Source organism: Oryzias melastigma, linkage group LG14, assembly GCF_002922805.2.
Source record: "Oryzias melastigma strain HK-1 linkage group LG14, ASM292280v2, whole genome shotgun sequence".
NCBI lineage: Eukaryota > Metazoa > Chordata > Actinopteri > Beloniformes > Adrianichthyidae > Oryzias > Oryzias melastigma.
Window position 1 is genome coordinate 18,089,378 of NC_050525.1, and position 26,226 is coordinate 18,115,603.

Here is a 26,226-nt window from a genome sequence, read left to right on the forward strand (position 1 = left end):
AGTCTTAAATCATGCTAACGCCAGGGTCCACATTTGTCAAATTGGTTATTTTTTCTTCTGTTGGATATTCAGCTAGATAGAATTAATCTCCTAAAATTGAAATTTCCCAAATTCCTTGCTGCTCATTGCTAAACTCTTTCCCCCACCACTGGTGCATTTGTGGCAGTGTGAGGAAAGAGTTTGATGATTTTATTTGACAGCTTTTTAGTTATTGAATTATTGTTCAGGATTTACACAAAAAAGTTAGATGTGCAATCACCTTGAAGGCGCTAATTATTTCCTGTCATTTTTCTCTGTTTGGTGTGTGGGTGTGTGTCTATCTGTGGGTGTGATGTTGACAGAGGCAGAGGAACTTTACCAGAAAAGAGTCCTGACAATCACGGGTATTTGTGTGGCTCTGTTGGTGGTGGGCATCGTGTGTGTGGTCGCCTACTGTAAAACCAAGTAAGTTCTGCACACCATGGAGATCAATTTAACACTTTCCTTAGCTTCATTACAATTCTTCCTTTCTATTATGTTTTTAATCTTGAGAATAAGGGAAAAGAAGTTTAATTATATGACTGCTTAACAGGAAACAAAGAAGGAACATGCACAATCATCTGCGGCAAAACATGTGTCCCGAACATCCCAACCGTAACCTTGCTAATGGACCTAATCACCCCGGACCCGGCCCCGAAGAAATCCCAATGGTAGATGTGAGTTTTTAAGAAAAAATCCAATAAATTCATCTAAATTAACAACTAAGATTTAAAAGCTGGACTAATAAAAATATATCTGTTTGTTTTCAAACAGTACATATCAAAAAACGTTTCGGCGACGGAACGAGTCATACGGCCTGCGACAGAGGGATCCTTCCCCGCCAGTCACACCTCTTCCAGATCTCACAATTCTTCCACGCGAGCCCACTCATCCACTCACCGGTGAGCATTTCTACCTAAAGATTTTATGCATGAAGTGATACTGGACCTGGAACATTCTAATCATAAAACTTTTATTTGTATGTGAACATTGAAAACACATTTAAAGAAACTCAAATGTCATCATCCAATCAGTAATGTTCCAAACTACCTACCTTTCCTGGTTTCCGATAGGGTTTCATTTTTTTTTCTGGAATTTGGTTTCTGGTTGAAAATTAATTTTTTGTTTTTTGTTTTTCTTTTACTTTTTTAACTGTCGTTGGTTTGATTTGCGCTTCAGGACCCCCGTAGTTATCTGGTCAAACACATCTCTTCTTTTTGTCCTGAATGCTTGAGCTTTGAGATCCTCTGATAATTCTCTCACACGTTTTTTAGCACAAAAATATTCAGCCAAGCAAAATTTAAGCTACTTTTAGGAGATTTCTGCTTCTACTTTTGATTTCCTGACTTTTATAGTTTTGATGTTTGATTTGTGTTGATATTTACGATGAAAAAAACTTAAATTCTTCAAAAAGTGTCTCCCTAAAGAATAAGAACCTCATCAAACTACAAGAGTTTAATCTCATTTGAACATTTAAACTTTAATTTGTTCTTTGCTTTCAAAAACTCATGTTTTGTTTACTTAACCAGTTAGACACTAAATGATTTGAAATGAAACATTAATTTTACACTTATTTGCTGTTTTCTTTTGCAAATGTTCTTCAATTTTTTAAGCATTATTTCTCTGATTTTCTAAAAAAAAAACATTGAAATGTTCTCAAATAGTTAGCCACTGTTCCAATAGTTTTAGTAGTTCTTGAAGTATTTAGAGCACAGTTTATGACATTTTAGAGTTTTTTTTTTTTTTTTTACCAATGTTCCTTACGCTAATTTCGCTTCTGCTATTAAACTTGGAATCTTTTGAGTTCACATCAAGGTTTGACATGAAAACATTTTCTTCATCTGTTTTCTCTGTGTTTAACCTCTTCAACCAGATCGGCATTAAGTAAATTACTTCAAAGCTTAAGCAGATTTTGATGTTTCCGTCAGGGCTGAACAGTGTAGTGGTTAGCATTCTTGTCTCACAGCGAGAAGGTGCCGGTTCCAATCCCGGCTGGCACTCCGGTTTCCTCCCACAGTCTAAAAACTCTAAACCTCTAAGTTGCATCTAGGTGTGCATGTGAGTGTGTGACCCTGCAACGATCTGGCGACCTATTTAGGGTGTACCCCGCTTTCACCCAATAGTAGCTGGGTTGGTTGTAGAAGCCCTGCGACCCCAAAAAGGATTCGGCAGGTTCGGAAAATAGATGGATGGATGATTGTGATTAGATTGAAGTACATTAATCCCCTTAAGGATCAAAATCAGGGGCGGCACTACAGGGGGGCAAGGGGGCCCAACTGTCCCCCCCCCCAAAACTTTTGAGTCGATAATAGCCTCATGATTGACAAATATTAAGAAATCTTCTCCAAAACCTTCTCTAAGCATAATCACTCTTAATAAATTAAAAAAAAGTAAACTGTTATAAATACGTATTTCTGTACTTCTGATAATATCATTTTTAAAGGCCTTCTACAAATGTTCTAGCTCCACCCCTTTAAAAAAACTAAACCCTACTCTTTGAGCAAATAATCTGTTTATAAAGTGATGGTCAAATTAAAAAAAAGCATCATCTCAAAAAAATCTTTGCTATTGTAGAGTTGGAGCGGAATAGGTTAATTAGAACCAGAGCTGGTCACTGTCTGTTGTTCGTCTCGAAGAGGAGGGGACGTTCGCCGGGAAACAGTGGGGTGTATCCATGTTAACACCTTCTTTATTTGTCAGACACGAGGAGCGGACATGGAGCCTCGAACGCTCTGACAGCATCCTCTCGGACTCCCCGGGAATGATGTCATCATCTGTGGGGACCAGTAAATGCAGCAGTCCCGCATGCATGGAGGCGCGGGCCCGGCGAGCTGCACACTGTGGTTATTCTGACCCCCACCGGCCGAGACTGCAGTACGGGGACTCGTTCGACTCGCTGCGAGACTCTCCGCACAGCGAAAGGTGGGAAGCAGACCTCGGTGGCTAACATCAGACTGCTTTTTATAACTGAGAGCTTCTATAGGCCAATACAAGAATCAGTGATAAAACACCATCGACTGTATAAAAGAACTGGACCGAGTGAGTGTGATGTCACCCATAAAAAGTGACTAATTTCTAGTTTCAACCAAATGAAGTCAATTCAGTCACCATTTTTTCACGATACCAATGCTGCCATGTTGAAACCAGACAACATCAGTAAGCAGGGATTGGTCAGAGTCAGTCTGAGTTTCTATGGCAACCACTCTCATCAGTTTATAACTAAATATGAAAAAAAATATTAGGATGAGCAAGAAGATGGTTATTCTGACAATTGCTCTGTTTTTCCTCCAAAACTTTCCTATAAAAGTCTCTCTCCAAGCACATTTTTAGTTCTGTAAATACCCAACTAACACCTCTAGATATGTCAGTCTGTATCAGTGAGTCCCCAAAACGCCAGAATGACTTCCTGACATACCGCTGATGTTTGAAATTCCACTCCATCTCATGGCCGAGGACTGTCAGCAAACCTGGAGGAAATTTGGGGATTTGGGTGCATGAGTGGTATCTGCTGCGTCAACACGTCTCCTGGAAAAACAGGCTGGGAGTTTTTAGTTGTGAATAGACCATACTTCTTATTCTTTCTCACCCTATTTCTTTTTGAGTAAACACACTTATAAAGTAATTACGCACTGAAAGATGTAGAGGAAAAGACTCCAGACGCACTACACAGAGAAAATCTGGATCAACACATGACTGTTTTACAGATGATCTCTTAGATTATAACGCATAATTACAATCCAACAATATTTAGAATAGATCCATCAGGATCAAGTCAACAAGAATGCACCATCACGTAAAAAAAAGTGTTTCTAAGGTTTTATGTATCAAAACACAATAACACAATCATCTGGCTCCTCTCAGGTTTACAGTTACCTACATAGGAGCTGGTGTAAAGACAATATACAACACATTAGACCGTGTCTTTATTTGTTGAAAGAAAAGTTCAGAAGAACTTCAGCTCTGAGTTCCCGAAAACACCATGAAGTTTCACTTCTCCCTAAATGCTGTTGCTAGCAGACACAACTCTCATTGGGTCCCACAGCAATGTTCCCATCAGGCTTTAGTGGATTTGCTGTTTGGGATTATTGTCCATTAGCATGACAGCTTACATCAGACAGATGGCCTTCCCCGAGAGTTTAATGGACACTTCCAGATGTTTAGGTCTAGTTGCTACAAAAAAAGCCCTTATCATGATTGCACCACCACCTTAGTGGCTGACAGTAGATTTGAAAACACTTATCATGTCTTGGTTTCATCACTTTCATAGTTCTGGAATTGGTTATTTTGCTGGATAAACTGTCAGCCGAGCAGAACATCTTCATCTCTGGACATTCAAGTCCTGCAACTGAACCACACAACTCATCAGAAACAAAAACTCAGCCTCAGAAAACAGTGATCGAATGTATTTATTGAATAAGGATAGATATAAAAACATAGACACACTGTGAACAGCAGTCCCACCCCTCAATCTCAATGCTTTCAATCATAGCTAGTCTGCAGCATTTGTCCTTAGCTGGGCTTTTTTTTTTGTTCTACAATTACGTACAATGTGAATGAGATCCCACAAATAAAACTAAAATAAAATAAAAATTACATAAAGCAGTTTAAAAACACAGGGACAGATCAAAAGAATAAAAAACACACAGCGAATCAACCTTTTAAAAATGTGGACAGCACTGCTGCTGATAAAACCAAGACTTTGTTTAAAAGGAGTTGAGAGTCTGATATGTTTTAAAAGTGTAGTTTCTTAGTTACAACAAAAACAAAAACTGACCTTTTCTAGGACATAGTTTCTGCAGAGTGGCAGTACAGTAGTTGTTTAGAAATTCACTTTTTAGTTGTGGGCGGAGCAACCCCCTGTCCCCTCCCTGTTTCTGAGAGCTCTCTGTTCACACAACACATTCTCACTCCCAAGTCGTCACATGTGGACGGTCGGTTAGGGACCCCTCCGTGTCACTTTTGGACGTTTTGGGAGTCCCCAACTTGTCATTTTTTAACGTGGTGGCTGTTTCTATTAAATCCATGAACCGGAACCGGTCCAGTACCGGGACGCGGAACGCACCAGTATTTTAACTCAGAACCTAACCCGGCACCATATGCGGTACTCGACCCGAACCAGTACCAGGCGCAAACTGGGCATAGACGCGAACCAATACAGGGAGCAAACCATTACCAGGCCTGGACGCAGGCCGGTACTGGGTTAGGATACTGGTACTGGGTTTGGTTACCAGTACTGGACGTGTCCCAAAGACCAGCCCGTGTCCAGTACCACATCTGGTACCGTATCCCAAGGATTACAGACCCTTGATTTTACGAGCAGCCAGGAGTGAGAGTTAGGAGTGAGAATATTTTTGCTTACACGTTCTCCCACTAGCTTACAGCCCCTCACACCCCCAACCTAAGAATACTAGTGTGGCAAAAATGGCGAGCAATATTAAAACTATCCTGCTGTACAGTTTTGAGCCAGATGGGAAACGAAGACGTAAATGGATCTAGTCATCTACAAGTGGAGGTATCAGAATGGAGCATCATAAATATGCTGATTTTTTTTGTGTACTCCTGATTCACAACAGTTTGAATGAAGAACTACTCAGAATTGCAACTATAATCTTAGTTTTCTTCAAACATGCATCCATCATGAGAAAAACATCGAGAACACGTTAAAACACCATTTCCGTTGGAGTGGGTCTTTGACGTCTTTGTGTCTGAGTGTGTAAACTTTTAAGAGAAAATTACTGCTAAAAAAGTCAACAATACTTTTAGCCTCACAGCTAACCCTACTTGCACCACCACAGCTGAGTCAGCGATACTGATAAACACAGTATCTGCAGGACAGGTTTCTCTGTAAGCAGAAACTGGACACCTTACACTGAGCAATAATAAAGTATACAACACTTGAAAATGTTTTTTGTCTTTAATAGTCACATTAGTCTGTAATTTTGACCCCAAATCCTCTTCTGTGAAGATTGATATGAAGATTTATCAGAGAATTCGTCCTCTTACTGGTTTCCAGATTTAAAAGTTTGTGACTTTAAGGCACCTATTTGTCTGCCATTCCCCTCTCAGAGTCTCAAATGAACTTGTGACCTGTTGCAAAAACCTTCCTAGCAGTCATTTTTAAACGACAACAATGGATAATGATGATGGTTTTAGTTTACCAGGCGGAGTGACGGTCAATAATTGACTGTAGATGGAGTTTGAACAGACATTCTAGACAGTGAACCTGAGTGGGATGGATCCAGTAGCTCCTCCCTCCCAGTATTTCAGTCTCCACACAGGGTGTGATGTTTATTCAGTTGAGAAAATGCCTTCTCCTACACTCCTCTTTCCTGCTCCCAGCTTTGTTCTTCTGCGATTAATCTTCATCTCCTCTCGGTGTTTTCCCACAGGTACGTGTCAGCCCTGACAACACCAGCCCGCCTTTCCCCGGTGGATTTCCATTACTCATTGCCCCTGCAGGTGCCTACCTTCCAGATCACGTCCCCCAATGCCAACCACGCCATGTCCCTCCCTCCCGCCGTACACAACCCCTACCCCCTGGAGGACGACCAGCCCCTACTGTGCCGATACCCGGTGCGCATGCACGACGCCCGGTGCCAAGAGCCCTACCGGCAGCAGCGCCGCACCTATCTGAACAACAGCCGGGGCAGCCTGCCCTCCAGCCCCTACCAGCTGGCCGAGGATGAAGACTACGAGACCACCCAGGAGTACCTCTCCTCCCGAGAGCAACCAAAGAGAAGCGGGTCTGGCGGAAGCGGCGGCCGGCGCTGGCGGCGATCCAGACTGAACGGCCACGTGGCGCCCCGCGGGTATGAGGCATCTCAAGACTTTGGGTCTCGGAGCTGCCTAACGGGGAGCGAGTCGGAGGAGGACGGCGAGAGCACGCCCTTCCTCAGTATGCAGAACATGAACGCCGAGCCCTCCACCATCTACAGGCCCGTGGACAGTCGGACTTCTCACTCGTCGGGGCGGCAGAGCGGGCACGGGAACATGCATACGAGACTGACGCACTCACGTCCCAAAGCGGACAATACTCCCCACTAAAGAGTGTTCAACCAACCAACAGAAATCAACATAGTATAGACCTGCATCTATGAAAAGTATTTTATATAACTGACAAATATTCTAAAGAAATTAAGTATATATTTATTTTCATTTGTCTACTAGCTAACAGCAAAGACTTTTTTATAGGGAAAGCTCTATTTATATGTACGTTTGATTTTCAGCATAAAAAGATGTGCTGGTTTTTTTCACAATGTTTAAAAAAGAAAAAAAAACAAACAAAAAAAAAACAATAGAGTAATATTGTGGTGCCTTTTGCTGTTTGCTGATGCCAGGGGGCGATCGGAGGTTTTTGTAGCCTTTCTTATATGGACTCCTCATTTTTTTATACACATTTATGTTTTTTCTGTCCTCTTTAATTTCCTGTTTCACATTCTTTCCAAACGGCATTCTTTGAGAAGTGTGTATCCCCACTGGAGCATAACCCTTCCCATATCACGCAATATAAACCTTTTCAACCTAAAGTGTATGTTTACATTCATATGATTCGCCTGTAGGGTTTATAAGTTGAGATGTAATAGAACGCCTGATGAATCCAGTGTACGATGTAGATGATCCTCTGACTAAAGTCTGCCAGGATAAAGGAACAGAGCGGAGTGGGAGACTGCTTTTGGTTGATTGTGTGTGTGAATGCCTGTACATGTGTGTGTGTGTGTGTCTAGATCATCGGTACCCAAAGTGGGTCAAATTTGGCCCACCAAAGGTTATCTTTCAGCCCGCCAAGTTGTGGCTGCAGAAGCCGTGGAGTGTTTAGTTAAAACCCCTTACTCGCTTCCCATCGATTCTCTATGATGTTCCAAAAGATCTACGGCTGTAATATACTTTCAGCCTCCAGGCGGCGCTGTTAGCTCTTTCTTTGCCTGCTGCTACGGGTAAAGCAACCACCAAGTGAGTCAGCCTTGGGTGTTTTTTTTGTGTTATAAATTCCCAGTACCCTTCCTGGTCACTTATCGACCTTTTTTAGCTAGCCAAGATGGAGCGACATCGGCAAACGGATGACGTCAAAAGACCAGCTCCACGCCTCTCATTAGGATCCTAGGTTGGTGTTTTCATTTGGCCCGCGAACCGGGTTCCCATATAGATTTTGGCCCTTTGAGCAAAAACGTTTGGACACCCCTGGTCCAGATTTAACCTTTTTATGTCAGTGCTCTAGCTTACTCTTCAAACGCAAGTAATGTGATTCCAACGGATTTAAAAGTGGAGAAAACGACCCTCTACGTTACTAATCGATGCAAAGTTGATATAAAAATCCACGTTTCTCCATGTGAATCAGCTGATTCTCATAAACGGTTGACGAGTGACGGTATGTCAAAGAGCGAGTATTTTCAGTGACATCTCCGTCGTTACGCTACGAAAATATGAATTTGAGCGACTGCTTCCAATGAAAAGTCCACGGCTATGCTCGAATTGCTTTACTACTCCCTATATAGCGAATCCGGCCCTCCCCTACATTTGGCCTGCCACCCAAACACTATCAGAGATGCATGATTTTTTTTGTTTTTTTTCTCAATCTGGTCGATCGAGACTCACATAGAACATGACTTTTTATTCCACCCTTCTGCAGTCTGAACTGTGATTGGAGAGGATAGACTATTTAGCGGTTTAATTTTTACAATGTTTTAGTAAAAAGTTTTATATAAAGATTACAGAAATGAATTATTTAAAATTTGGCTATGAATGGCTTTCTGGAAAGACATAAATATTTAAGTTGAGGCTGTGATTGTTAAACTTTTTCTGTTAGCCTACAAACCCACATAAGAAAAAAAACAAAAAAAGTTTGGGGACCCCCAGTCACTATTTAGTGAGTTTGCCATTTTTGTAGTGCTTTCTGAATCTACAATTCCAAAATTGAGTGCGCTTGAAATTTCACAGAAGTCTTTGCGAGAAACCAGTGTGTATTGGTAAATATAGACCATAATGCATTGTGTTTCAACATTTTTTGCGTGAAAAAATTGTTTACATGCAAGTTTTTCAAAGTTTTTATCATTAGAACACAGTTGAGTGATAAATAAACAATGTGAAATGCTCATATTGATTAGATTTTCTTTTTATGAAATCCTCGACTTCATATTTACAGATTTAAAAAAAAAAATAGTAGGCATAGTGTCTAACTTAGAGGTATCAGATAGTGAACACCATATCTTCAAAGAGCGTTCAAGAATACAGTACGGTCTATGACACCATGTCTGTAATATATCGGAATAGAGCTGAGGAAGAAAAAGCCTGGAGCCAGATTTGAACCGGTTTCGCACCAAACCTCTTCCAACTGTAGGTGGCGCACATGCGCTGGTAAACAGTAGAAAAACAAGAAGAAGAAGCCCCTCCCTGCTTGTCTAGTGTGAACACCATGCTAAAAGTGTGTTCATGAACGATGGTGTGAATGTATCTTAGGAGTACGAGCGGAACATTTCAGTGGGAGTGGATGTTGTGTTTTTGTGCGGGTCATCGATTGATGTGTTTACAGCAGCTCGATTGATCCTGGAGTCCAAGAAACACTTCCAGTCATGGAGGAATTCATCCAAAATGGCTGTTTTTGTGGCTGGGGTCAAAGGTCACACACAGTGTCTCAGGAGTTCCTAATCAACTCTACCTTCCTTTTATTTATTTTTTATTTTTTTCACCTCTCCAGTCTCTTCTTTAAACATTTACCTACAAATGAAGTTCCTGGAAATCAAATGCAAACATAGTTTACCAAAACTCTCTACACCCCCATGAACACACGAAAAACAAAGTAAACCAGAGGAAAGCGGTGGACTGGTGAAGCGTCGGGAGGTCACAGAGTGCAAAAAGATGCAAACCTTCTATTTAGCTGGTTAGAATAAACCTTTTTCTAGAAGGTGCAGGCAGAAAGTGAGTGTAGATTTAGAGGTTATTCTCCATCCATCCATTTGGTCAGTCTTCCTTATTCATTGTTATTCCTTCACAAGCTGGTTTAAACCATACACACTTTACAGAAAAGGTTCTGCTTATAGGTTATCGTCATTTTAAATTTACTATGTTCATTTTTATTGAAGAGGGAAACATTCTGAGCGTGGTCTCTACAGTATCGTGCACGTTCAAAGAGATCGGCGTCAAAGAACAATAAGGGATGTTTCACCAAGATTGTCTGTTCCAAGTCCAAAAACGAAACTCTCCATTGACTGTATATGAAAACTGGACTGAGTCAGTGTGACATCATCCATGGAAAACACTTCACTTCAGCTCCCACAAAATTACATCAATTCAGACGCCGTTTTGTCACGGTACAGACGGACGCCGCCATGTAGGAACCGGACATCTTCAGTAAGCAGTGATTGCTCCAAGTCGATCTGAGTCAGCGTTTCTATGGCAACCACTTTTGTAAATTGTTGAAAGTCTGCATCCCTTCAACTTGAAAGCAGGCGAGAAATCTGTCATTTAAACGCTTCTAACGCTCGGCGTGAGACCACATGCTTTTATTGACACATCTGATTGGCCGGTTCATAACTTGAATATTTGCAATAAAGAAAAAATTTGGGGAAAAAAATTGAATTAGCAAGAACATTATAAAAAGAAGTATTAGAGCAAGAATGGTTATTCTGACAATTAATAATAGCTGTTCATTTCTCTAGAAGTCTATGAGATTTTGGCTTATTGGAGCCAGAGGGTACGTCCTGTTTGGGGTCACTCAGTCCGATTTTCATGTACAGTCAATCCATTCTACATTTTGAAACCAAATAAAAAAAATGATGAGAAACTCAAGAAAAAGTAGTTATTGTTTAGTTTTTCACCTCATTCATAAAAAACAAAAAAAGCCAAAAGTTGACATGTGATGCTCAACCCCCTCAGTCCAGCGGCCTCCAGATCCTTTCATAGCCCCCTCCTCTATTGCACCCCTCGCTTGAAATGGTTGAACACCTCCCCCTTTGCATGTCCGTCGTTAAATGGGTTCATGGTTAATTAAGAAATACAAATAAACAAGCAGGCAATGTTTTTTTTCCAGTTAGTACGAGTGTTTGTCATTTAACATTCAGCAATAAACACACACACATTCCTGATAGAACAAAAATAGTGATGGTCTTAGATTGTAAAATGAACTAAAAAAGAAAAGAATCCACCTGTTCACATGAAAATAATAATAAATCCTGATTTGTATCATTTCATGTTGTTATTATTTCTAAAGAGAGCTTTGCTCTGCGTTTGGGATCCATCTTAGTGTTTGGCTGATGATGCACAGCGTGTCTCCGGAGCACGCACATAAAACCTCGTGGAAAAAAATCAAATCTGTTTAATATGGCGGTTGGGGGATTATAAAAGACAGCAAATAGCTGTTGTGGAGCCAGACATACATAAAACAGTGCATCATGTGCGAGCACTGAGTTGTGAAATTATATACAAGCAGATGAGTTTGCTGCAGGGGGAAAACAAAAAAAATCAAAGAAAAAGCTCAACCAACTGATAAAAGATGACTTCATAACATGGTTTCTTGTATAATTTCCCCTTTAGCATTTGTTTTCTTTTTTAAATACAGACACAAGTTTGCACACTGAAATGTAAGAAAAACTCCAGACAAATGGAAATTCTTGTTTCAAATCCAGCAAAAAGCAGATCACTTGTATTAATCATTGTAGAAGTAACCTCAATGCATGCAAGGTAGCTTTTAACATTAGATTTAACTCTTTGAAAGTAGCAGTCTCATGTGTTTTGTCAAGTATTCTCTCTTTTTAGTTAAAACTTCTGTTCATGTAATGACATAAATCCACCACTAGATGGTGACATAGCAGCAAAATGTGCAAACACACCACATTCATGCTCTTTAGTCCATGGAAACATCTAATACATCAATAAATAACATGCAACTTTGATTTCAATGACCTATGAGAGCAAAAACTCACTAACACAAATAGTATTTTGAATTATTTTAGTATGTGGTCTCTACAAATGTGAGTACATTTTTATTTTTTATTGTTTATTCAAATGGGGTCCATCCCTTAAGGATCTATAGAGGCTTTTCGCTCAGATTAACAATAAAAAAAACAAATGAATGGATAGATTTTGTGGCCTATTTTGTACCCAAATCATGTTTTTAGAACACATGAACAGATTAACAATCACTTGCAGAATTCAATAATATTCTATCAGGACGTACAACGTTGTTTTTCCTGCAAATTCAACTAATTAAAATTATTCCTGCTTTGATTGGAGCTAAAGGAGAAGTACTAGATGAAGCTTTGAGGGTAAGTTTTATTCCTTTTCAGTAAGATTGTGTAATAAGGTTATTATAATAAGGTGCAAAAAAGCTAAAAGCTACATGGTCTGTCTTTTAGAAATAGATCTCTGAGACGTTTTTTTTTTTTTTTTTTTTTTTACTATGATTTAATTTAACGGAATATAATCTTGATTTTATTGAAATTGATATACTTTTTTGAAAACTCATTAAAAAAATTGTGTAAATTAAAAAATAAAGAAAGCAGAATAATGTGCGTTTGTTATTTCTATTTCAGGAGGTATTGGACGTTTCAGTTTCCTGACAGTACAGTAAAGATGTCTGTAAGAAGAGCAGGTTTTGACAATAAAACCAGCTTATTAAACCCTGTGTGACTCAGAGAACAACAAAGAAAATTATAGTAAAAAAAAAGAGAAAGAAAATTATCTATAAAAATAAAAAAAATCATGCAGTATTTTAAAACTCTCCATTAACATTTTTACATAAGAGAGGCTGAGAAATGTCATATGTAGAAGCCCTTTTGACCCGATAAGGAGCAGGAAGTGGACACGTGTGGAGGTTGTATAATTCTTGTGAAGCTTTACCAGCTCTTTGTGTTGTGTAGTTATAGATCGGTTATGAAGCGTCTAAGCCTGAAGGTGAGCAAACTAACAACCCGTTAAACTGTTTAATCTGGACCGCCAAACTGGAATAAAATATACAGACAAGAATGTTTTATTTTCCCTGTGAATCTGATGTCTGGCTCTCTACAGATACATGTGTTTGGGTGGAGAGTTATTTAATATTTGAAGATTTTTGTTTTATTTTTGACTATCATTTGCATTTTCAGTCCTTTTTCTGATCATTTCAACAGTACATGAACACAGCATTTCTCAAAGTTCTTGAGAAGGAACTAAAATGGAAACAAAAGTCACAACTTTAAAAATAAAAAGTCTTCTGTTTTAAAATGTAAATATTAATTTTCAATAAAAATCAAAGCGTGTTTTTCTCCAGGTTTCATGCTACTTCTTTGATAAAAGTAAAAAATGATAAAACTCTCCTGGTTTGGCCCTTCTGTCAAATTTTAGAACCTTTTGTGGCCCACAAGTCAAAAAGTTTGTCCACAACTGAAAGTTAAATCAAAACTTGTTTGAGACTCAGACATTTTTGAGGTTTGATTGTAATAAAAGTCAAATAAAACAAAGGCTAGAAACTTGTTAAACACTTCCAAGAAAGATTTTATTTTATTCCCTAAACTTTTTACATCTTTTTCACTACAAATGTTTCATTTTATTAAAAAAATACACATAACACTCATAAGAAAAATCAAAACTAGTGTCATAGAAATATTTCCTTTTACTTTATTGATCCCTCTAAAAAAATACACATTTACAAAAATTCTCCAACGTTCAGAAGACAAAACAGTGAAAATCTAATTTGCAAGTGAAAAGAAAACAACAAAATAATTATTTTTTAGTTTCTAACAGGAGGCAGGAGCACGGAAGAGTTGTCAGACGGCCTGCTTGAGGAGATTCGTTTGCGTGTCTTGTAAGCTTACGGCCTCCTTTGGAGGCATTTTGGAACTTTTCGGTGATTCCCTGCGTTCAGAAGAGAACAGGTTCAAATGAATAAATCATTCCTCCTCTTTGCTTCACTCTCAGACTCCTTCTGGTGGACCATCATCAGACAGACTGCTTGATTTGATTCATGGCTGTATCTGTTACACCGTGTTACGACGGCAGATGTTTATGCGTTTGCGCGGGCGCTTACCTCTCCTCCACATCTTGAATCGTGTCGGGGAGGTGTGTGCCCAGGGTTTCTGGGAGAAATACGGCCGCCACCCCGGAGAGGATTGGAGCTCCGCCGTAGATGAAACCTGGCAGCCAGTGAATGTGGTCCCCGGCGAGCAGCACCATGGGGGCCACCATGGCTCCGATTCGGGCCATCATGGAGACCCAACCCATGCCGTTCTGACTGTGAGGGAGGAGTTCAACAACTTTAAATATCCAATAAAACACTTTATTCTTTCTTTTCTAAAAGAATGCAGTTGCAGTTTTGTCCTCCATTTGATAGAAAGCACACTTTTTTTCCCTGAAAGGCTCAAAGTCTGAAGTTTAGAAACAAAATGCAAAGTTTTACATCATTACTTAACCATATTACTCTATAACTCGGCTTTGTAATGCTTGCCAAGAGCCTTACATCACACGGTGAATGAACACATGCGGCATTTTTCACTTCACTGGACAGAGAAACAAACGTACCAACATTTGAAAAATGTAATTAACTGAACATCGAGGAATAAAAAACAAAAAAACTTGAGGGGTCGACCCTGCCCCCACCATCCTCTTTTGACCCTCACTGGCTGCTGAACACCTGCTACCCAACCCCCACTCTCCCCCGCTGCACCTGCCACCCTGACCTAAAAGCGAATGTCAAGTTTATGAATTTTCAAAATGGTGCGTTTCTGTTAGTTTTATCCCTATAGCAACCATTTGATTTTTTGGTCACCCGGAGGTGACAAACCAATCGGTGTAATTTATAGAACAATCGGTAAAAGTAATTTTTGGGATTTCCTTAGCAACGGAGGTTTTCTGTTACCCAAGCTCACATATCGTTTCGTTCAGCTTGAGCCAAAGATTAAATTTACACGATCCTCTGATAAAAAAAAAAAAACATACAAGCAACAGGGGAATGCCACTTATGCAAGCTGTCCACACTAACGCCAGTCAAAATCTACTAACTTTAAAACCAACATTGTCACTCTAGGACCTTTGAGACGATAAATGGAAATCCTCAGGAAGAGTTTAAATTTGTAGAGGCACTTTTTTTTTTAGTTCAAGATGGTGGCCTCTTCCCGAGGTCAAGGGTCAACAAAACATTTGTTGTAGTTGTGGGCTTAAGCTGGCAGCATGAGAGTGAAATTTCACTCAGTAAGAAAGAAGAATTGTGAAAACAATGTTGTGAAAATGTTTGTTTTGATGGTTTCTTCCTAAGGGTCTTCCATCATTGCATGTTTGAACAACAACGAGCCTGCAGGTCGATCCACAATGTTAACATTCAGCTCTCAAAACACAATATTTCAATATTTACACTGTACACGTTCACAAAAAAAGTTCAAAAGTTGCACCATGATTCTGCTTTCCTGACCCAGTGCCCTCTGCACAAACAGATGCAGGGTACACACGTGTTCCCATTGCGCATGTGATGACCCAGAGCAGGTCTCTGACCCACTTCTGATAACATTCACGTGAATCCTCAATTCAAGTTTTCCCTCTTTTCCCTCACCCCGAACAGACTCCATTTAAAAAGTGTTGTTTCTCAACAGCCCTGCAATGGACAGACAAACTGTCCAGACAGTCCTGACTGTGGCTTGGATAGGCTCCAGCAACTCCCTGGCCCCAAAAAGGGTTTATAAATGGATGAATGTTTCACAACAACAGCCCTCACCTGCATGCATGTATTTGGAAATTTAAATCAATGTTTTTTCTGGTGAAAGTTGTCTCTGTTGATGTTTTCTGTAGAATTTAGGTAAATTAAAACTTGACTTTATTTATAAAGCCCTTTTCATACAACAGTAATGAGAAATGCTTTATAGGATTAAATTTAAAATGATAAAATACAAAGAATTAGCTGTGCATGCAAAATTGTGATGTTTTGCCCACAAAAAAACAATCTGCACATGCATACATGATGCCACTTGGCACCTTTAAAGGTTAAGTTGTGTGCTCAAATTGCTCATTTTAGCCCTCAAAAGACTATTAAAGTACTAATTTGTGGCCACAAAACATTAATTTGTGTTCACTCAATGCCAATGTTTACACCCAAAATGCAGATTAGTTTGCACAAAGTAGCATTTTGGGTGTGTGAATTAATACTATTATAGTAATAGAATGATAAACTAATCATTTTTGCACACAAATTAGCATTTTGTGTGCGCAAAATAGTAATACGTAGCCACAAAATGGTAAATGATGCCCTTAAAAGGATAGTAAAATACTGATTTAGGCTACTAAGTACTAACTAGAATGCACAAAACGCTTTTTTTTCCAGTAATTAGCATTTTTGTGAGTGGAAAATAATAATTTTGGTGCAGAAATTAGTTATTTAGTACGGTCTACTAATTTGTGGCCACAAATTAGTAGTTTTTGCAAACAAATTAGTATTTTGTCCATGCTAAAAAGTAACTTGTGCCCAGAAAACGCAAAAAAATGGCATTAAAAGCCTAATAAAATGGTAACTTGTGGCTACAAAATTTATATTTGCATGCACAAATTTGTTAATTTATGCAAAGAAATTAGCAAAAGAAAAAGTCATTTGTATGTGCAAATTAGTGATTTAGTATCTTTAATTACTAATTTGTAGCCACTAATTAGAAATTTTTGTGGCAAAATGAGCATATTGTGCATCCAAGATAGTATTCTGTGGCAAAAAAATGCTAATTTGTGCCCTCAAAGGTAATTTTGTTCTCACAAAATCCTCATTTGAATGCATACAAAAAGTACAGAAGTACAAAAACTAATTTGAGGCCACAAATGATCAATTTGAGGGAAAACTATTTTTTTAATGTCATCTCTGTAGTCATTTGACTGAAAACATGACAGAAATTTTCAAATTTCCCACTGAATTTAACTCGTTCAACCCATGAGTTTCTATTTTATACTGGAAGTTTAATGCTATTTTCTCTTCAGCTACTTTCTGTGGCCTACAGAGGCTCATCATTTAAAACATTTGTTGAAGAAAAAGAAAAAAACTTCACTGGATCTAACAGTTCTTAAATACAGTAACTAATTTGTTTTCTTTTTGTGTCCAAAAATTATAGTTAAAATTCTGTCAAGCTACAAAATCACTTTTCATTGAGAATTTAATTTATTTGTGGCATTTGTTTTAAAGAATTTGGTGGAAGATGGTGTCGTTTTCCAACAAATATATAAAAATGAATCTGAAATAATTTGAGGAGAATGGTGTTATAAAAGCTGAGTCCAAATCAAAGCCCAGAGGAGATAACAGCATCTGGTTGTGAAATAAACTCACATTGGAAATGGGTCACTGATTTAGGAGGACCCTCGTAGATTAAACCCACCTTTTAAACTTCCTGATAAGTCTTTATCTGCTAGTCTGACCTCTGACCCTCATTTTCTGTTTTGCCACAAAACTCTGGTATAAAAACTTCACAAGACCCTTTGTTTGTTTAGAATCCAGCAGAGCAGAAGTTCAGCAGGTTTATCAGAGCCGCATTGGTCGTGGATGAAGCTTACCGGATGATGGTTGGGTACAATTCTCCGGAGTAAAGGTAGCAGCAGTTGAAGGATGCGGCCAGACAGCCTTTGCCCACCACGGCTAAGCATGTCCGCAGAGTCTGTTTATCTGTGCAAAGGTGAAACATCTGTTATCATCCTTTTCTTTTTTTAAGACAGCGGATAAACACAGCCGGGGCCCCCAGCCCTCGTACCATAAGGGACCATCACGTTGATCAGAATAGTGACTCCCGCTATGATGAGAGCGCCACACTGGGACGGCCGGCGTCCTATGAAGCTCATACACGTGGTGATGACCACTTTAGCAGGGATGTCCACCGCGCCAAAGATCACCTGGATCAAGTAGATGTCTACGCCGAACTTCTGCAGATCCATCGCAAGACCGTAGTAGGCGAAGCTGGTCGATAACCTGAGAAATAGAGCAAAATGAGGCTAAAAGACGATGAATCCGGCCTTTCTGAGGGAAAATTCTGGAGTAAATCAAGCAGCAAAGCACCAAACTTAATTTAAAATGGGGAAATGTTGGACAATCTGATTTATTTTTAAGTTTTTCTTTAAAACTGCTTTTGCATTTGCAGTTTTAGCTGCAGAAATTTAAATCTTTGAATAAAATATAAATAAAAAACTCCACAACAGGAGAAAATAATATAATCTATTTTCAATAGAGGGGACATGTACCAGACAGCACTGAGGCAGATGGTCATTTTTCGCATTTTTGGGGTGCGAAACAGATCCAGGACAGAGTAGGAGCCCTTTGAAGACGACATCTCCTTCTTCATCGACTCTTGCAGCATCTGTTTGGGAAGAGAGAGTTTTTTTTAAGGTGGAATAACCTCACAGATAGGTGGTGAGGAGAGTGTGATTACTTTAATGTCAATTTTTTCTCCCTCTTCATGGCGTCCATTGAATCTGGCCACACTTTTGAGAGTCTTGACGGCTAATTCAGGCTTATTGTTCAGAGCCAACCATCTCGACGATTCATGAAACCACCTGAAATGAAGTGGTGAAATGCTAAGAAATCGATAAACGTGAAATGTTTCAGGTTTTTTGGAGTGTCTTACCAGGAAATGAGGAAGAAGATGTAGAAGGGCAGAGACACAGCTAGGGTCAACCACCTCCAATCTCTGATGAAATAAGCAATGCCCGCCAAGATCAGCTGACCCAGAGTGTAACAGTAGCCTGTGATGGTTCCTGTGACGGTCCGGATGCGAGTGGGGATCCACTCCACGACTGCAGATACAGCAATTAACAAAGATATATTGTTTTAGTACATTCAAAACCGCAAAATATCAACAACATTTATCAAAAATGATTAAATATTATCCAATTTAAGCCACACTAAGTAATTTCCTTGTTTTTTCCTTTTATCAAAACAGAGTCCGGCTAATTTCCATTCAGTATATTTATGCATACATTTGTGAATATTTATAGATTTCTGTTTTTATATAGGATTCACAACAAGCGTACTAAAGTGATTTTGGAGGAACTTCATCAAAACTAGGGCAGGTTGGTTACAGAGGAGGTCACAAAAATGGAACGTACCATTGTCGTGTGTGTGATAAATGTATCATAAATACTTGTAAGGATAATTTACATGAACTGACACTTATATGACAGACGGTTGATGATGTCGTACGTTGGCCCAACATTGCACTCAAGTCATTAGTCAGAGATACACAAGTGTCCACAGGATCCTCACAATTACTCTCTGATTGTCTATTTTACTTATTTTTAAAGCTGCAGATGCTAAACGCAAGTTCTTGAACACGTTTGGCCTATGGTGTTCACATTGGACAAGCAGGAAAGGGCGTCTTCTTCTGTCTTTTTCTGCTGTTTGCCAGCTCATGCCTGCCACCTACAGTTGGAAGGGTTGGTGTGAAGTGTCAAAATGGTGCAAATCTCTAATCTTGCTCCAGTTTTTTTCTTTCTCAGCTCTATTGGACTGAATCCAAATTCTTCCCCTACCCCTATGACTTCTCCATACTCCTCCAGTTGTAGGGGCATTTGAAGGTCTGAAATAGTTCTTTTAAGGGCTAATCGATGTAAAGCCCTCCTCCGCGAGGGTAAACCGCGTCCCACTGTGTCACGGGGAAGAAACACATTTCTTCATGTGGGTGTGCTCTGATGCTCAGAAGTTTACATGTAAATGTAGTTGTTATAGTGGGACCTTTTCAAAGTTACAAAACCGTCGCCATTTTTTTGCATTACTGGGGCCGCCATTTGGAGCCAGGCGACAGTGATTGGTCCGACTCGGTTTGAGTCACGTTTTTAGAGGAACTACAGTCGTCAGTCGCTGCACTGAAAGTGGGTTTGGGAGAATCTGTCAATCAAACGTTTGAGGTGGGGCCAGTGAGCGCCACATGCTTTTACTGAGGTTTCTGATTGGTCAGTTTATAACTCCCAATAAAGAAAATATATATATAAAAAAAAGGATTAGCAAGAAGATGTTAAGAAAATGTATCAGAGCAAGAATAGTTATTCTGACAAATAATAACGGTCCATTTCCCAATAGAAATCTATGAGATTTTTGGCTTCTTGGAAACAGCGAATACTTCCTGTTTGGAACACGAAGGGGGAGGGGTCAAGCTGTCCAGTGATTCTATGGTCTATGGTTGTGACAAAGGCTAAAACAGTGACTGGTCATTACTCAGTGAGAAGGTGTTGAGTCCCAGGCCTGACAGGGCCATCCCGCATCCGAACCGGAACAGGCAGAAGAGCGGGAATGAAGGGGAGAAGGCAGCACAGGTTCCCGCCACGGCCATCAGCATGTTGGAGATGAGCAGGAGGATGCGTCGACCGTACCTAGGAGAAAGAAGAGGTCGGTGAAACCCCCGAAATGTTAGGTGCCGGTGCTTTTTGGGGGTCTGATGGACCAAACTGAGATTCTGCTTCAGCTGTGTTGCATAAACGTTTCATTTCTCATTCAGGGTTGAAGGTTACCTGTCCGAGAGGCCCCCAAAGACGATAGCCCCCACCAGCACACCTCCCATGTAAACGGTTTGTCCCATTTGCTTCAAAGAACGCATATCGCAAACCAAATCCCACTGGAGCAAAAGAAACGAAGCAGATTCAAACACACACTGAAGGACCTCAGCAATGTTGGTGAAAACAGTGAAAACTCACATCAGAGATGATGCTGGAGGCCATTTCCGTCATGTTGTAGGACCATCCATCTCTGCACTCCTGCAGCTCAGCGGCCAAACCTTCCTCCGCTTGTCCCTCCGAGGAGAAGCTCCCATTCCTATCCAGGAGGTGCCACTGTGGAGCAGCGTACCTTTGGCACCTGTGTGGCTTCCCCGCTTGGTCCAGAGGCACGGTGACCAGCAGCGTCTCCTCGGGACTCAGCCGGGACTGAGAGAAGTTTGCGTGGACGCTGCAGTAGTGAGGGGGCACCATGGCCACAAAGTTCTGCAGGAGGTTGTGACTGGCCATCATCAGGACGGGTATGCAGAGGAGGGTTACGTGCACCACCTGGAAGCGTCCCGTGCTCCCTACCTGCTCCAGGATGTCTCCGAAAGCCATACTTTAGCAGAGATCCGGCCGCCGAATTGTCAAAGCACCAGTGAGTTGGTGGTTCTACGGCGTTCAGTGCAGCAAAATCTGTCAGAAAAAGATGAAAGCTGTCAGAGGTATATAACACAAAGCAGTTTTACACACAAAGCTTCTTACCTGATGAATTTGAGCGCCTCTTAATATCTAAAACCGTCCATAAAAACAATGACTGAATTCATCTAAAAAAAAAACTAGATACAAGTTTTTTTTTAAATCAGCCTTGTTGCTGCTCTGTTCAAATGTATAATCAGCTCTCAAATTCCCACAGCTTTTCTGAACTTTGGATTATTCGTATTAGCGGCGGTCCTTCCTGCGCAGAAACAATCTGTCCTTCAGCGGCCGAGTGCGGGTGAGCTCCAGCATCCACCCTCGCCTCCTGTCCCTCTCTGCACTGGGACAAACCGTCTGCCCTTTGCTGATTACTTAATGTGAAAGTCAGCGTGTGACTCGGTGTGTGCGTTTATATGAGTGTGTGGGGAGAGGGAACAGCGCATGTGAGGCCAACCTCTGAACATTTACAGCTTTTTTTTTTCTTTTTTCATCGTGTATTTAAAGAAAACAGTTTCTTCTCGAATGCAGATGATTGATTTGCAGAATTGTAAAGGAAAAAAAGGGAGAAAAACCTGCAAAAATATATAAATAAGTGAGAAATTAACATAAGTTACATAAATTCTGATCAATATTCAACCACATCACTACATTGTCACCTTATCTTTACTTTTGCAGATTCTCACTCTACATTTGCAGTCAATAAGTGAGTGTTTTAACCCAAAAAATAGAAATTATATAATCACAACTAACTGTAGTTTCCACGTGACGATGGTTCACATCTATGTGTCTAGCTGTAATCCAATTCACTGCAGCCTAGTCTGCATCCTGGTGATTAGTTTGGAGGAATGCTTGCACTTGTGTAAGGATCAGCATGAGATGCCAGGACGAATGAGTGTGCAGGTGCACCATTGCAAAAGAGTGAAATCTGGGTTTTTGCAGCTGCAGCTGTGTTCGGCGCTGGGGAGTCAAGTCTTCACTGTCTTTTCTTTGAGTGCATTTAGGCCTTTATCATTAAATTCTTTATTACATTAAGGAAATAAATCCATAGGGGGCCTTAAAAGTTTCAAAAGATTCACTGTTTATGTGTGTTGTACTCAAGAACAATCATAAAATATGAGAATTATCTCAAATAAATGCAACAACTGTCAAAGAAATTAATAAAAGGGTTGATAATTATATGCGTTAAGCAAAAAAAGGGTAGATTTTTGATCAAAAACGTAAAACTACAATGTGTAAATGTAATGCCAAAAAGCTAAAAACGTGAGGACAACACAAACTAACTTTACTTTGACTTTTACTTTGACTTTTTTCTGTTTTAAGAGCAGAGATGACACCATGACGGAGTCCAGCACCAGCTCACCTCTGCAGGTCCGCTCTGAGAGCAGCTGGAACATGTCTGCAGCGGCTTGACTTATCAGTTTCTCTCACATCAACGGGAAAGCTGTGAAGTTCACGAATGCTGCTCGCTGAGCTTCAAGGTGTGAACGTCCAGAAGAATGAGCGGAGACACACGGCGTTTTGGGAGTGTGACTGAGCGCTGCCTTTTCTGGCACAGATTTCGTCTTAGCATTTCCTGATTTGAAGATAAAGCTCGTATTTTATTTTATTTTTTTTACCTTTGGGCAGGATTTACTTAAGATTAAACCCATAAAAAGTGATTAACATATATTTTTAAGTTCATTTTGGTTTATTTATTTACAAATGAAAATGAAAAAATAAATTAATTTAAAATATGTTATGTGACTGACGTGATTTATTTTTTTCTTGTCATCTTTCACATGTTTTTATTCTGAAAACTCCTGTCTAGACGGTAACACATGTTCACCTTTGGCTCTTATGTAATTCTGTATGAATTTGCTTTATCTCGAGTGAGTTACTCTTCAGTTTTCAAGGAACATGTCAATGATTGCAACCATTTACTGACAATGGAGAATCCCTTCACACGTGTCTCCCTCTGACGCCACAGAATTACAATCCAGCGAGTGGACCAACACGGGACGAATACTTGCCTTTTAAGACTCTGATAGCAAACATTAAAAGCTCTTTCATAGAATTTCAAGGACTTTTCATAGAATTTCTTTGTATCTGTAAAGATCGATCAGCAGCTCAGCAAAAAGCAGGAAGGAAATGAAAAGTCTTTGAGTTTAATAAGGTGTTTCTTTTGTTCAATGTTGTTTCAAAAAATGCTTTACAATCCAATACCATCTCATAGATGGTACCAAACGTTTTTCTTTTCTAGCCCTCCAGAAGCAACTTTAAGGTTGTAAAAACCATCTGTAAGCATATTTTTCTTTCCTTAAATCATTTTTTCACAATCAGTATTTTTAGAGTTCCACTCGGCGTTCTAAGTTCAGTTCCGGTTTCAATTTATTGACCCACGTTTGCAGTTTGACCATAAACATATCTGAAGTACATTTTTCTGATTGCTAGAAAGAGCTTCGCATAATGTTTAGTTTGTACTGACATGTCAAAGGACCTGCAACCTTTGACTGAGGAACCTTAATGATTACAACTTTAAACAAACAGCTTTGAGGATGGAAATGTGATCCATAAACACCAAAATGTCTCAGTATTTTTCCTTCAAATGGAAACTTTTCCTAACTGACAAATTTTCTTAGCCATCCCCTGGTGGTCCAACATGGAACTGCACAATGTTTTTTCTCCGTTTTGTGCTAGATTTTTGTGACTAAAAAGGCAGAAACAAAAGAGCCCCAACATTTAGAAAGCATTTTGGTGATTCTAATATTGATTTTTGCGTTTTTAGACAGTAAAATCTGAACGATATGTCGTTTTTTGTGTGTTGTGATGGAAATGATTTCTTCTCAATTCAAACAGGCTGCCAGAAAGAAAAAAATGTGGATCTTTGTACTGTTGTTTTTTTTTTACTTCACACAGAATAATGTAGAACTTTCGTGAAAATTGTGGTCAGAAAAGCCTCCGTTTTCTATTTTATTTTTATTTTATTTTTTACAAATTAATCGTAACAGGCTATAGCGACCTTTCAGAGTCCACCGTTTAAGGGTAAGAAAATTGATACATTTTTCCAAATTTGCCAAAAGTATTGGTATTATTTTTATTATTATTATTTGTTTTGGGTTTGTATTTCACAACATGCTACAGCTTCATTATTAAAATTTAATGATGCAATATTTCACTTCAGCAATAAAGATTTTACAAAAGAATAGAATGGAGATTTATTGATCCCACAAAGGGAAAATTACCTATTAAAGAGGATTTAAAAACACAAAAATACACTTTAAAAGTTTTTTTTGTGTGTATTTTTAACACATTTTCATCTGGATAAAAATATCGAGCCAATGTAATCTATGAAAGCTCCATCAGCTGAGGGTGTTTGTCACAAAATGACCTTTTTTCAGGCGTCTGACGGCCGTAGCTCCTCTCACAGACCACACAACGACATTTAAAGTTTCAACAGCTTCTCAAACTTCACAGTTTCAGGGTTAAACGGACAGAGAGCAGACCTGCTCAGTGCTTTCCTCAAACCGAGGCTTTCAGCCATGAACTCATCTGAAGGTTATCTAAAGGTTTTCTATTCTAGACATCTGAATTGACCATCTGATCTCCTTTTTGAAGTAGTAATATTTACTTAAACATTGATTTAAGTACACCGTGTTTTTCAAGTCTTGCCCAACAGTGAATGGAAAGCAGGTCGTTCATCTTTTTCAACTTTTTTTTTACCTCCACCTATCAAACAAAAGCAGCCATTTTGATGGCTGTGTTGTTTCAGATGTCAACATTTATAAATCTGCTTTTTTCTGAATAAATATAATTCCACTCCCTTTTTTTATCTTTTGCTTATAGAGCTGAATGCTAAAAGCGTTGAAGATATTGTTGGGTAGCTCTGATGGCGTGAGTGCGCAATCCCAATCTGAGTTTTGATCTTTTCATGTGCTAATCCGGACTTTATGCGTCCTCTTTGTCCTCAGAGCTCCGGGGTGTTGTCCTCTGCTTTTGTTTTTCAGATTGAAGGCCATAAATATTTGGGTTCTTGAAAAAGTTGGGCTGGAAAGACATGACAGTTTCTAAAGCCTTCCTCAGGAGGACACATTCAGATCCAGGCTTAAACTTTTCAATGCAGCCTTTAAATTTGTGTTTATGGCCAACAGGGAGCGTGTTTTTGTCCACATGACTAAAGTTAAACTCTGAATTTGCATCAAGTCAGAGGAAAAAATGGGGATTCCCAACAGAATAGATGTTACTTTTATTTAAGAAAACAATAATAAACAAGAAATAAAATAAAAACTATTATTTTCTACTTAATTTACAGTCATAAAGATGTACAAACAAGCAAAACAAGTGGATTAAAAATAAAAAATAATGATGTTCCTTTTTTCTTTTTATTCTTTTTTGGCAAATCTTTATTATTATTTTTTTTTACTTTGACAAAAAATGCACTTAAATTAGTTTTTTAGAGGATTAAAAATGTTAATTTTTCGTTATTAAAAAAGTGCCTCATTGACACTAGAAAATAATATCTACTGTCATTATTGTTGTTGCTGTCATTTTTTTAAATATATATTTCTAGTGTTATTTATAATCTATCTGCTCTTTTTTAATAAAACTGTGACAACAAGGTAATTCCCTTTCTGGGATTAATAAAGTTTCATTCTATTCAGTTTTAGTCTATGTTCTGATATTTGTGAAGTTTTGTCATATCTTTTTTTAGGATTTGTAAGTTAAATACCAAATAAAGATCAATTCACACTTAAACTATCTTTTCTGTGACAACAGCAGACTCCACATTAAAGTGCATTAGGCCTCATGAGCAAACTATGCCATCTAGCGGTGAGTCTGACAACTAGCAAGTGAGCTGGAGGGCAGCTTTGATCCAGAGAAACAAAAAGTATAAAGTCAGTGATGTTGTGAACATCTGGCATTTTTTAGTATATCTTTTTTAGAATTTGAATTTACTTTTCAGTCCAGATCACCAAAATCAGGGAGCGTCCAAATCGGTTTGCAATCTTTACAATGACATTATATGTAAATAAACTGTTTAATTTACTTTTATAATTCCTTCACACAGAACAGATTTACATTTGTTTTTATTCAAATTATAATTCATTTTTTATTTCAAGACCTGAAATAAGATTAAGGTGGGAAAAA

At 39.1% G+C, this 26,226-nt stretch overlaps 2 protein-coding genes and 1 long non-coding RNA gene across 7 annotated transcripts in view; 2 read left to right on the forward strand and 1 right to left on the reverse strand.

Annotated features, from left to right (window-relative positions):
• The window catches only part of nrg2a (neuregulin 2a), a 57,178-nt gene extending 49,634 nt beyond the window's left edge, over positions 1-7,544 (forward strand). For 3 of the 4 annotated variants that reach the window (XM_036215201.1, XM_024261464.2, XM_036215204.1), the window contains 5 exons: positions 342-444; positions 572-695; positions 793-920; positions 2,719-2,940; positions 6,408-7,544. In XM_036215201.1, coding sequence (XP_036071094.1) covers positions 342-444; positions 572-695; positions 793-920; positions 2,719-2,940; positions 6,408-7,062 — 1,232 coding nt within the window. In that variant the 3' untranslated portion in view covers positions 7,063-7,544. The remainder of the gene's footprint in view (positions 1-341; positions 445-571; positions 696-792; positions 921-2,718; positions 2,941-6,407) is intronic. The other variant, XM_036215202.1, reaches the window with a different exon arrangement.
• Positions 7,545-13,725: 6,181 nt separating this feature from the next.
• On the reverse strand, positions 13,726-21,055 carry slc22a6l (solute carrier family 22 member 6, like). Of its 2 annotated transcripts, XM_024266806.2 has the most exons (10): positions 20,623-21,055; positions 20,440-20,543; positions 20,147-20,301; positions 18,561-18,729; positions 18,366-18,489; positions 18,178-18,293; positions 17,694-17,908; positions 17,500-17,608; positions 14,015-14,218; positions 13,726-13,842 (listed from the first exon to the last, which is right to left on the reverse strand). In XM_024266806.2, the coding sequence occupies exons 1-10, from the start codon at positions 21,019-21,021 to the stop codon at positions 13,755-13,757; spliced, it is 1,683 nt and encodes a 560-aa protein (XP_024122574.1). In that variant the 5' UTR covers positions 21,022-21,055; the 3' UTR covers positions 13,726-13,754. The 2 variants fall into 2 exon arrangements, with proteins under 2 accessions (XP_024122574.1, XP_024122575.1); XM_024266807.1 differs by lacking the exon at positions 13,726-13,842 and having other exon boundaries at positions 14,011-14,218; positions 20,623-21,021.
• Positions 20,990-22,691, forward strand: LOC118599648. Its single transcript, XR_004949082.1, has 2 exons — positions 20,990-21,128; positions 22,423-22,691. It is a non-coding gene; the product is annotated as an uncharacterized LOC118599648 (long non-coding RNA).
• The last annotated feature ends 3,535 nt before the right edge of the window (positions 22,692-26,226 follow it).